The sequence below is a fragment of the Pseudophryne corroboree genome, chromosome 7 (genome assembly GCF_028390025.1).
Source record: "Pseudophryne corroboree isolate aPseCor3 chromosome 7, aPseCor3.hap2, whole genome shotgun sequence".
Lineage (NCBI taxonomy): Eukaryota > Metazoa > Chordata > Amphibia > Anura > Myobatrachidae > Pseudophryne > Pseudophryne corroboree.
In genome coordinates this window covers 504481892-504494483 of record NC_086450.1, presented here as the reverse complement: position 1 = coordinate 504494483, position 12592 = coordinate 504481892, and the positions used below count along the sequence as shown (strand labels likewise).

The following is a 12592-nucleotide window of genomic DNA, read 5'->3' as shown; positions in this document are numbered from 1 at the left end:
AAAATATTGTATAACATTACCTTCAGACTATGGGGGTAATTCTGAGTTGATCGCAGCAGCAAGTTTGTTAGCAATTGGGCAAAACTATGTGCACGGCAGGTGGGGCAGATGTAACATGTGCAGAGAGAGTTAGATTTGGGTGGGTTATATTGTTTCTGTGCAGGGTCAATACTGGCTGCTTTATTTTTACACTGCAATCTAGATTTCAGTTTGAACACACCCCACCCAAATCTAACTCTCTCTGCACATGTTATATCTGCCCCCCTGCAGTGCACATGGTTTTGCCCAACTGCTAACAAATTTGCTGCTGCGATCAACTCAGAATTACCCCCAATGGGCCTAATTCAGACCTGATCGTAGCCCTGCAAACTTTTGCAGGGCTGCAATCAGGTACACTGACATGCGGGAGGACGCCCAGAACAGGGCTAGTCCGCCCCGCATGTCTGGCCGCCCCCACCACCGCAGAAGTCCAAATGCATCTCACAGCGGCGATGCTTTTGTACTTCAGGAGTAGCTCCCGGGCAGTGCAGCTCCTGCGCGCTAGCCGGGAGCTACTCAATGCTGCCTGGGTCGCAGCGCTGCCCCGCCCCCGGCACGGTCCAGCCACATCTGCTTTGGCCGGACCGCGCCCACTAAACGGTGGCTTAACTCCGCCGTCCTGCCCCCTCCCGCCCAACGACCGCCTCTGCCTGTCAATCAGGCAGAGGCGATTGCAAGCCACGACAGCTGCGGCGCCGGTGCATGCGCACTTTAGACCTGCTGTCTGGGTCTGAATTAGGCCCTATGTGTACAGTATAAGGTGTATATGAAACATAAATGTTTCTGTGTTTAGACCTCTGGGTAACATACGAAAAATATCAGATTATGGTATGCAAATAATCCAAAATATGGAACAATGTGATATCCAAAATACCTGGTATTTGGTCTTTAGGTCACCAACACTTAGGCGACACTCATTAGGTCGACCACTATTGGTCGACATGGTCATTAGGTTGATATTGGTCACTAGGTCGACACATGAAAAGGTTGATATGAGTTTTTCAAAAATTTTAATTTTTTTGAACATTTTCATACTGTACGATCCACGTGGACTACGATTGGGAACGGTAACCTGTGCCGCGCGCGCGAGGGGATACGGTGCACTAATTGGGGTTCCCGGTCACTTTACAAAGAAAACGACACCACATTTTTTTATTTTTTTTAAAACCTCACGTCGACCCTTTCCCATGTTGACCTAATGGCTGTGTCAACCTATTTCATGATTGAAAATGCAGTCGCAGTTTAGAAATAACACATCACCAGGCGATACTGGCTGGCACCAGTATTATCTATCTATCTATCTATCTATCTATCTATCGATCGATCGATCAATCGATCAATCTATCTGTCTATCATCAATCTAATGTCACGCAGTGCTAAATATTTGTTATGACAAGGCACATGTATGACCTTGCAGCACTGCACGTCTGTTACGCAATGATGGATTGCATTACAAGTCAGCAGCTGGTGAATTATGGGCAGTGGATTTACAATATGTTATTCTTAGTAACCTTTGCTTCCTGTTTCCCTGCAGTTACGGTCGATGACAATTATGTGAATGTTGGGGATTCCAGTGATTCGAAGGGTACGCTTCTCACCTTCTGTTATTGGGGTCCACATGTTCCAGTAGCCAGTACAAGTATAGATTTAGGGGGACATTTACTAAGCAGTGATAAGAGCGGAGAAGTGAGCCAGTGGAGAAGTTGCCCATGGCAACCAATCAGCACTGAAGTAACCATATCTCCCAAATTCTGTGGCTTAGAAGCACTGGCGTTTCTATAATGGGTGCAGTGTGTGCGGTGCACACGGGCCCCTGAGTTCAGAGGGGGCCCCCACCGCACACGCTGCACCCATTTTCTGAATACTCACCCCTCTGGCGTCCCGCGGCGATGTCCACGGCGGTGTTAAAACTCCGTGAAAATCGCCCAGCGCCCATTTTCACAGAGTTCTGCGCATGCGCAGTAGAGAAATCTCAGGAAAAATGGCTGCCGCGCCATTTTCCCGGAGATCTGCGCATGCGCAGTAGAGTCTGAACGCTCTAGTTCTCAGACTCTCAGCGCTGCCGGCAGAGAGGAGGGGGCCCGAACGTAGGAGGCTGCACCCGGGCCTCCTCCCCTCTTAAAACTCCCCTGCTTAGAAGGAGGGACGCCCGAAAAGAGGGCGTGGTCTAAGAAAAAGTGGGCATGGCTTTGCGGAGGACCCGCGATCGCGAGCCACGCCCCCGTTTTCGTAACTGAGGGGGCATGCCCAGCGCTCTGTGAGCTGCTGGCATGCCCCCTCACCTTCTCTCTTAACTGAATAGACGCTGTGCGCACAGCGTCTATTCACCGCTGCTCTGCAGAGCAGTGTGTACAGGAGCCTCCCAACTGCCCCCCCTTCCCCCCCACCGAGGAACACAGCGGCCCGCGGGTGGGACAGCGAAGCAGTCCCAAAAAAACAGGAATGTCCAGCGAAAATCGGGACAGTTGGGAGATATGAAGTAACATCTATAATTTGCATACTATAAAATGATACAGATCTGCTTCTCTGTTCTTATCACTGCTTAGTAAATGTCCCCCTTAGAGTGCAAGAAAGGCTGGGAGAGGGGTGGTCCAATGTGCAGTGGCCTAGTGTTTTAATTGGAGAGCAGTGTATCTTTGATATATTAAGCAGTGAGAACACACCAACCTAAGTGTAACAATATTAATAGCACTAACATACTGGAGATGTTATACGACTGATCGAGGGGTCTTTCCCTCCTTATACTTACCCTGGCTGCACTGTCCTGCGGTCCATTCTCTCCATCCCCCGCAGTGGTAACCATTAGCAAGGGGTGAAGACTATGGATCCCACTGTGCAAGTCTAACCAGGAACAGACCATGCACAATTATTATATGTAGTATGATGCCTCATCTCAAACGGTGGGAAAGGTATGTCTTTACCTAGAGTATAGAAATAAACATGTTATTACATAATGCTTATACGTAGGCATCAGAGGAAAGACCATGGCTCAGCGGTGGGACAGAGAGAAGGACATCGATGGGTGGCAGCTAGAAATGGGGGTATGTAGTCATAATGTTGACCATCCATGATAGTGTTAGGTTTACAGGTAGGGTTAGGTTTAGGGATAGGGATAGGCTCAGGGGCTGGCTGGGAACTTTCAGCCTGTGGGACAGACTCAAGCAAGTTGCCCAGCTTTTCACAGGAAATGCAATGCAAAAATGGCCCCAGAATACTTAAATTGCACTGTCCTGGGGGGCAGATGGCACCATATCCCCCTGCCCAGCCAGCCAGACAGCCCCGGGTTAGGCTGCAGATAGGGTAGGGTTAGAGTTAGGGCTCAAATACCCTAAAAATGCTACATTCAGACCACGTGGACATTCTAGTGTCAAATGTCTGAATGTCGTCATATTGTACCAAACCCAGAGTTGGGATGAAGAAGATAAACAGCTCTGTTATTGGGGTGCAGTGGACAAGCTCTAAGACAACTGGGTCCGTACCGCAGACTCTGACGCCCATCTCTCTCCTTTTCCCCAGGTGGGAGTCTAGAGTACGTTAACGTGGATGACGCAGAAAAACTTCCCATTAATCATGGTGAGTTCTGGACCCGTGTGCATACAAAGCTCTGAAACATTATATTACCACTGTGTTGTGCTCAATATATTCAAATAATGTCCCATTAATGATCAACCAAAGCAACAGTAAGATCACAGCTTGTAAAATACAACTCCCAGCATGCTCTTCCGGCCATGTGTTGGCACCATGTGGCATGTCAGATGATGTAGCCGATGTTGCTGTACAGATCCTTCAGACGGTGCACCGTACTTAATTGTGAGGCTTCCACTCACTGGATTTCTAGTAGACAGATCCTATACATGTCTGGTACCATATAATGAGGCAGGGAAGTGCAGAATGTTACATCATATTCCACGTAATTGTTCTTTCCTGGGCCGGAACGCGGCAATACGGCACCGCACTTCCATATTCTGATGGATTATTGTTCCTGACAGTTCTAGGGAGTCAGTATAAACTTGACATAAAATGAATATTATAGTACATAACGATATTTGATCGTTTTACACCAACAACAAAGTAAAAATACGTGTTACTGAATTTATAACTAATCGTTCTTACGTGACAGTTCTCTTCTGTCTCCGTATGTGAGGCGACTCCTCTGTCTGTCAGGGCTATATATGTATCACGCGCATTTCCCCATAATATATAAATAACTCATACTGTATATGCTGTCTAACCACTATACTGCGTTGTCTTTTGCAGACAGTGAAGATGACGATATGCCGGATTATGAAAACGTTGTCAATGGGCAAACAGGTGGGGTACAAGCGATCAATTTCATTTAGGTTAATGGATAGGGGTATATGTAACCGTGGGGGCCAGTATCAAAGTCTTAAGTGTTCACAGCGCCAACAATGGAAAGAGTTTGTAGGCTATGGACATGAGAAACCCAAGACTGTTGCCTATTTTGCCTGTTTGTGCTTAAAAGTTTAGTTATAATTAATTTTAAACAACAGCTTAAAAACAATTGGTTGCCATAGGCAACTTCTCCACTGGCTCACTTCTCCACTCTTTAATCTGTTTCATGAATAGACCCCTATGTGCAGTTGTCTCCTTTTCCTGTCCTTTTTGGATCTCCCAGCTATATACAGCTGCCGTTTATTGGCCAATAAGGCTTTCCTATCTCTCAAGGGAGCTAAGTATTACATAGACCACAGGTTCTCAAACTCGGTCCTCAGGACCCCACATGGTTCATGTTTTGCAGGTCACCTGTAGATTTTTAAAATGTGACAGTTGGTGATACACAATGCAGCTGCTGAGTGACATGGAAAACGTGAACCGTGTGGGGTCCTGAGGACCGAGTTTGAGAACCTCTGACATAGACCATTGCCTTATTTAATACTTGCTCATCTAAGGGTCTAATTTAATTTTTTCTTCGGTTAACACCAAAGGGCCACATGAACTGAAATGGGGAGACACTTGAGCCAGAGGCCTGTTGAGGTTGTAGTTTTGTCTTCCATAAGTGTCCACATCATAGAAGATACTTACAAATTGCATGCAATGTCCATCTTTTTAATGTATATCTGTTCTTCTCAGCGTCTGTTGTATCCAATAAACAGATCTAGAATAAGAATAAAAATAAAGGCAAATAGAATGCAGTAAGATGACGGAAAGTGAGGTTCTCCCACCACACATGTGAGCCCTTGAGATTCAGCTGGCACAAATATTGGGGTTCCTCAGGCACCAGCAGAGATGGTTTCCATCCTCAGTCATGGATGGAAACTGCCTACAAAGTCATGTCTTACCTCTTATATTGTTTTTTATGTTGTTGTGTTGCAGATTAGGACTCCGCAGCCATTGAAGGATGGACTCTTTTTTAACACTGGAAGATTTCTCCCTTATTTCCGGACCAAAAGAAGAAATTATATTGTATTGATGATCCTGAGTTTGTTTTTGCACATTCTCAACCTAATTTCTCCATGGTGGCAAACCTTGGCTCTTGTTTCGGGAAGGCCAGATATGTATACCCCCTTTCCATGCTGGACCATTCCGCTCTGTGGGGTTGATGTGTGCCTACTTTAGCGTCTAGTCGTTTTCAACCTCCGAAGTCTTTATCTGCTGGCGCCATGACTGTGAGAATTGACCATGTGGGAATTATTTAAATCTGCTTCTCCGAGGCCGAAATACATGAGGTTATGGTGCAAGGAAATGGACCACCATCTTTATATTATTTGTCTGGCATTAACAATGAAGTCCAACTCTCCAAACCTTTACAGTTGAGCAATCTGCTGATAGGGCGTTCTTATGTAAATGGCTGTTGTCTGGCGTTAATTGAAGACGATGAACATATTATGGGATTATAACCTGGAATAGACGCAACATGTATAAAACTTTCCTTTCATGCATGGATAAATTAAACTATACGATGCAACATAGCACGTTACAAGCTATTCATACACGTTGCGCCATTTTAGTGGCCTTCATTACGTCAATATGTTTTTGGTTTTTATTCATCGCTTCAAAATGCTTTATCCTCTGTCTGATGTTTCTTTTTAATATAATGCTGTATGGTTGGGGTCATCATCTGGCCAGTACTGTTCTTACCAGGCTGATAAAAATGGCACTCATAGCTCTCTAATCAATGAGAAGTACAGTATGTCATATTTGATCCGCCCTCTCACCAGTGATCAGCGATGAGAAGGGGTTGGGCTTTGATCGCAGGCTGTGGGCCTGCCTCGCGGCTGACTTCAAAACATTTTTGTCCATCAGGGGGGTATCTGGGTAATCACCCCCCCCCCCCCCCCACCCCGGTATGCACCGCTGGTAACCCCTCTCTCCCACCCACCCTGATGCTCCTCCTCATGTAGTAAGTCAGAGACGCACCAGGCTCCACTACATTTTCCTACTCTGGTATTTAGATTGACCCAGAACCTATAAAAGTTAAAGAGGTGTTTACAGTCTATGGGCCGTATCCAGATATGGACGCAATTCACATTGCTGCTTTGTATTTGTGATGTCAAAAGACAAGACTACGTATTTGGGAACACTGGCCATCCCCTTCCCCAGCCAACTCCCGAAATGCCTGCAGCCTGTCAATCAGGCATCGTCTTTGAGGAACGGTATCAGGACTCCAGGTCGACAACAAAAAGGTCGACACGCCTCAGGTCGACTCCAATTGGTCGACACGCCTTAGGTCGACATGGACAAAAGGTCGACATGGACAAAAGGTCGACAGGAACAAGGTCGACATGGAAAAAGGTCGACATGAGCTTTTCACAATTTTTTTCTTTTTTGGAACCTTTTCATGCTTAACGATCCACATGGATTACGATTGGAACGGTAATCTGTGCCGAGCGAAGCGGAGTGAAGGCACCATGCCCGAAGCATGGCGAGCGAAGCGAGCATGCGAGGGGACGCGGTGCACTAATTGGGGTTCCCTGTCACTCTACGAAGAAAACGACACCAAAAAAACATAAAAAACTCATGTTGACCTTTTTCCATGTCGACCTTGTTCCTGTCAACCTTTTGTCCATGTCGACCTAAGGTGTTTCGACCAATTGGCGTCGACCTAAGGGACCTAAGGTGTGTCGACCTTTTTGTTGTCGACCTGGAGTCCCCAGACCCTTGAGGAACTGTAAGAGACCGGCATATGCGCAGTACAGGTCCAGCGCATACTGATCTTCTAATATCGGAGTAGTACGCAACCATCGGGTTTGCATTTACAAAGCTACTGTGTGGTCATCATGGATTCAAGGGGGTTACATACTGTACCAACCTGGGGCATCATTGTGTTACCCTATATAATCATTTATAGGGGTCTGTTCATATCTTGGCCAAATGAGCACACACATACAGTACGTTTGTAATACATAATCCCAGATTGATCAAGCCTTGGAGAGTGATAAAGTACCAGCCAATCAGCTCCTAACTGCCATGTTTCAGGCTGTGTTTGAAAAATGACAGTTGGGAGCTGATTGATTAGTAGTTTATGACCGTGCAATTTATCTCTCTCCAAGGCTTGATAATTCTGAGTCATTATTCTGTACATCCGCCTATCCTGCACTTACTAAATGAACCTATAAGGATAACAGTATTATCTATAATGTGACATTTTCTGAAACGATTTATAATTCCTGAGAAGAGACAGAACTTGTATCTTTTTATACCTGTTGTTACTAATATTTTGTAGATATTTAATTGTTTTCGTTTTATACGTTGCTGACAAAAACCTGAGAATTGGGCAACATCCATTAACTGCTGTGGTCCCATCTACAGGGGACTTGGGAGTATATTTACTAAAGTGCGGGTTTATAGAAGGGGAGATGTTGGGCGTAGCAACCAATCATCTATCTATTACCTTCTAGAAGATAATAGATGCAATCTGATTGGTTGCCTTGTGTTTGAAAAATGACAGGAGTGGATTGGTTGGTACTTTGGGGTCTATTTACTAAGCCTTGAAGGGAGATAAAGTGGACGGAACGTAAAGTCCCAGCCAATCAGCTCCTAACTGCCATTTCTCAGGCTGGATTTGAAAAATGTCAGTTAGGAGCTGATTGGCTGATACTTTACATCGGTCCACTTTTTCTCCATCTAAGACTTAGTAAATAGACCCATTTTTTTCCTCTCTCTCTCTCCAAGCTTTGATAAATCTCTTATACAATGGAAATGTGTATGCAGGAGCGAAAATAATGTGTCATTAATTATATTATTAACCACAACTTGGATATTTGAAATTGCTATTTTTTCTTCAGTGCCTATTTATTTTTATTTTTATTTTATTTACGTGTTTATATTAAAGGCTGTACATACATTGCTGAACACACGGGTGTATTTGCCGTCCATTTAGCTCAATCATTCCATGCCCTACGTTTACTGCGCAGAGCTTTTCAACGCCGCCGGGTCTTCAGCTGCAGGATTGGAAGGGACAATCAGATTCTACCTAGCAATGTTTATTGCACGTGCGAGGTGGTAAAATAACTACAGTCAGTGTAGATGTCGCCTTTATAAGGATGACTTTTATAAGGATAACACATATAGGGGCAAATTTTATTGTCTTTGATATTGAGGTCTTCACGTTGGTCGCAAGTGTGGTTGCATTGCACGCGCAGAACTAAATACAGATATTTGAATATAGGAAAGATGTCTGTAATGTTATTTTTTCTATTGTTTTCAATCAAGTTTTTAAAATATATTAAAGAAAACACTTGTTACAACCATCTGCAATTTGCAAAACTAATTTCCCATCTATACGACACCCCAAAATACACCTCCCACATAACTAAACCCATTTTTGAGCACTTTAAAGAAAACAATTGAAAAATGACATCATTATTGGGCAAATTCTGCTATTTAAACTAGAGATGAGCGGGTTCGGTTCCTCGGAATCCGAACCCGCCCGAACTTCAGTTTTTTTTACACGGGGCCGAGCGACTCGGATCTTCCCGCCTTGCTCGGTTAACCCGAGCGCGCCCGAACGTCATCATCCCGCTGTCGGATTCTCGCGAGGCTCGGATTCTATCGCGAGACTCGGATTCTATATAAGGAGCCGCGCGTCGCCGCCATTTTCACACGTGCATTGAGATTCATAGGGAGAGGACGTGGCTGGCGTACTCTCCGTTTATAGAGAAGAGAGTGAGACAGTAGAGAGAGACACAGTAGTAATTTTGGGGAGCATTAGGAGGAGTACTAGTAGTTACTTGCTGAAGTGATAGATAGTGTGACTGTATTATCTGACTTGTGGGGGAGACACTGACAGTGGGGAGCAGTTAGAGTCTGAGAGCAGGACTCAGGAATACATATAACGTACAGTGCACACTTTTGCTGCCAGAGTGCCACACTGCCATTGTGACCACACTGACCACCAGTATAATATATATTGTGATTGTCTGCTTAGGAGTACTACTTGCAAGTTGCTGATAGTGTGACCAGTGACCTGACCACCAGTTTAATAATCACCACCAGTGAGTTTAATATATATATATATATATATATAATATTGTATACCACCTACCCGTGTTTTTTCTTTCTTTCTTCTTTATACATACTACTATAGTAGCTTACTGTAGCAGTCTGCGGTGCTGCTGAGCTGACAGTGTCCAGCAGGTCCGTCATCAGTCATTACATAATAAATATATATACCTGTCCGGCTGCAGTACTAGTGATATTATATATATATATATTGATTTCATCTCATTATCATCCAGTCTATATTAGCAGCAGACACAGTACGGTAGTCCACGGCTGTAGCTACCTCTGTGTCGGCAGTCGCTCGTCCATCCATAATTGTATACCACCTACCCGTGGGTTTTTTTTTCTTTCTTCTTCATACATACTACTATAGTAGCTTACTGTAGCAGTCTGCGGTGCTGCTGAGCTGACAGTGTCCAGCAGGTCCGTCATCAGTCATTACATAATAAATATATCTACCTGTCCGGCTGCAGTACTAGTGTGATATAATATATATTGATTTCATCTCATTATCATCCAGTCTATATTAGCAGCAGACACAGTACGGTAGTCCACGGCTGTAGCTACCTCTGTGTCAGCAGTCGCTCTCCATCCATAATTGTATACCACCTACCCGTGGTTTTTTTTTTCTTTCTTCTTTATACATACTACTATAGTAGCTTACTGTAGCAGTCTGCGGTGCTGCTGAGCTGACAGTGTCCAGCAGGTCCGTCATCAGTCATTACATAATAAATATAGCTACCTGTCCGGCTGCAGTACTAGTGTGATATAATATATATTGATTTCATCTCATTATCATCCAGTCTATATTAGCAGCAGACACAGTACGGTAGTCCACGGCTGTAGCTACCTCTGTGTCGGCAGTCGCTCGTCCATCCATAATTGTATACCACCTACCCGTGTTTTTTTTTTTTTCTTTCTTCTTTATACATACTACTATAGTAGCTTACTGTAGCAGTCTGCGGTGCTGCTGAGCTGACAGTGTCCAGCAGGTCCGTCATCAGTCATTACATAATAAATATATCTACTTGTCTGGCTGCAGTACTAGTGATATTATATATATATATATTGATTTCATCTCATTTTCATCCAGTCTATATTAGCAGCAGACACAGTACGGTAGTCCACGGCTGTAGCTACCTCTGTGTCGGCAGTCGCTCGTCCATCCATAATTGTATACCACCTACCCGTGGTTTTTTTTCTTTCTTCTTCATACATACTACTATAGTAGCTTACTGTAGCAGTCTGCGGTGCTGCTGAGCTGACAGTGTCCAGCAGGTCCGTCATCAGTCATTACATAATAAATATATATACCTGTCCGGCTGCAGTACTAGTGTGATATAATATATATTGATTTCATCTCATTATCATCCAGTCTATATTAGCAGCAGACACAGTACGGTAGTCCACGGCTGTAGCTACCTCTGTGTCGGCAGTCGCTCGTCCATCCATAATTGTATACCACCTACCCGTGGTTTTTTTCTTTTCTTTCTTCTTTATACATACTACTATAGTAGCTTACTGTAGCAGTCTGCGGTGCTGCTGAGCTGACAGTGTCCAGCAGGTCCGTCATCAGTCATTACATAATAAATATATCTACCTGTCCGGCTGCAGTACTAGTGTGATATAATATATATTGATTTCATCTCATTATCATCCAGTCTATATTAGCAGCAGACACAGTACGGTAGTCCACGGCTGTAGCTACCTCTGTGTCGGCAGTCGCTCGTCCATCCATAATTGTATACCACCTACCCGTGGTTTTTTTTTTTTTTTTCTTCTTTATACATACTACTATAGTAGCTTACTGTAGCTGTCTGCGGTGCTGCTGAGCTGACAGTGTCCAGCAGGTCCATCATCAGTCATTACATAATAAATATATCTACTTGTCCGGCTGCAGTACTAGTGTGATATAATATATATTGATTTCATCTCATTATCATCCAGTCTATATTAGCAGCAGACACAGTACGGTAGTCCACGGCTGTAGCTACCTCTGTGTCTTTTAGTTGTGCCTATTAAAATATGGAGAACAAAAATGTTGAGGTTCCAAAATTAGGGAAAGATCAAGATCCACTTCCACCTCATGCTGAAGCTGCTGCCACTAGTCATGGCCGAGACGATGAAATGCCAGCAACGTCGTCTGCCAAGGCCGATGCCCAATGTCATAGTACAGAGCATGTAAAATCCAAAACACCAAATATCAGTAAAAAAAGGACTCCAAAATCTAAAATAAAATTGTCGGAGGAGAAGCGTAAACTTGCCAATATGCCATTTACCACACGGAGTGGCAAGGAACGGCTGAGGCCCTGGCCTATGTTCATGGCTAGTGGTTCAGCTTCACATGAGGATGGAAGCACTCAGCCTCTCGCTAGAAAACTGAAAAGACTCAAGCTGGCAAAAGCACCGCAAAGAACTGTGCGTTCTTCGAAATCCCAAATCCACAAGGAGAGTCCAATTGTGTCGGTTGCGATGCCTGACCTTCCCAACACTGGACGTGAAGAGCATGCGCCTTCCACCATTTGCACGCCCCCTGCAAGTGCTGGAAGGAGCACCCGCAGTCCAGTTCCTGATAGTCATATTGAAGATGTCAGTGTTGAAGTACACCAGGATGAGGAGGATATGGGTGTTGCTGGCGCTGGGGAGGAAATTGACAAGGAGGATTCTGATGGTGAGGTGGTTTGTTTAAGTCAGGCACCCGGGGAGACACCTGTTGTCCGTGGGAGGAATAGGGCCGTTGACATGCCTGGTGAAAATACCAAAAAAATCAGCTCTTCGGTGTGGAAGTATTTCACCAGGAATGCGGACAACATTTGTCAAGCCGTGTGTTGCCTTTGTCAAGCTGTAATAAGTAGGGGTAAGGACGTTAACCACCTCGGAACATCCTCCCTTATACTTCACCTGCAGCGCATTCATAATAAGTCAGTGACAAGTTCAAAAACTTTGGGCGACAGCGGAAGCAGTCCACTGACCAGTAAATCCCTTCCTCTTGTAACCAAGCTCACGCAAACCACCCCACCATCTCCCTCAGTGTCAATTTCCTCCTTCCCCAGGAATGCCAATAGTCCTGCAGGCCATGTCACTGGCAATT

General features: G+C 44.7%; 1 protein-coding gene across 2 annotated transcripts in view; it reads left to right on the top strand.

Annotated features, from left to right (window-relative positions):
* The window catches only part of LOC134945829 (uncharacterized), a 65081-nt gene extending 56729 nt beyond the window's left edge, over positions 1-8352 (top strand). For both annotated transcript variants that reach the window (XM_063935344.1, XM_063935343.1), the window contains 4 exons: positions 1574-1624; positions 3556-3612; positions 4297-4350; positions 5374-8352. In XM_063935344.1, the coding sequence (XP_063791414.1) occupies positions 1574-1624; positions 3556-3612; positions 4297-4350; positions 5374-5378 (167 nt within the window). In that variant the 3' untranslated portion in view covers positions 5379-8352. The remainder of the gene's footprint in view (positions 1-1573; positions 1625-3555; positions 3613-4296; positions 4351-5373) is intronic.
* Positions 8353-12592: the final 4240 nt, after the last annotated feature.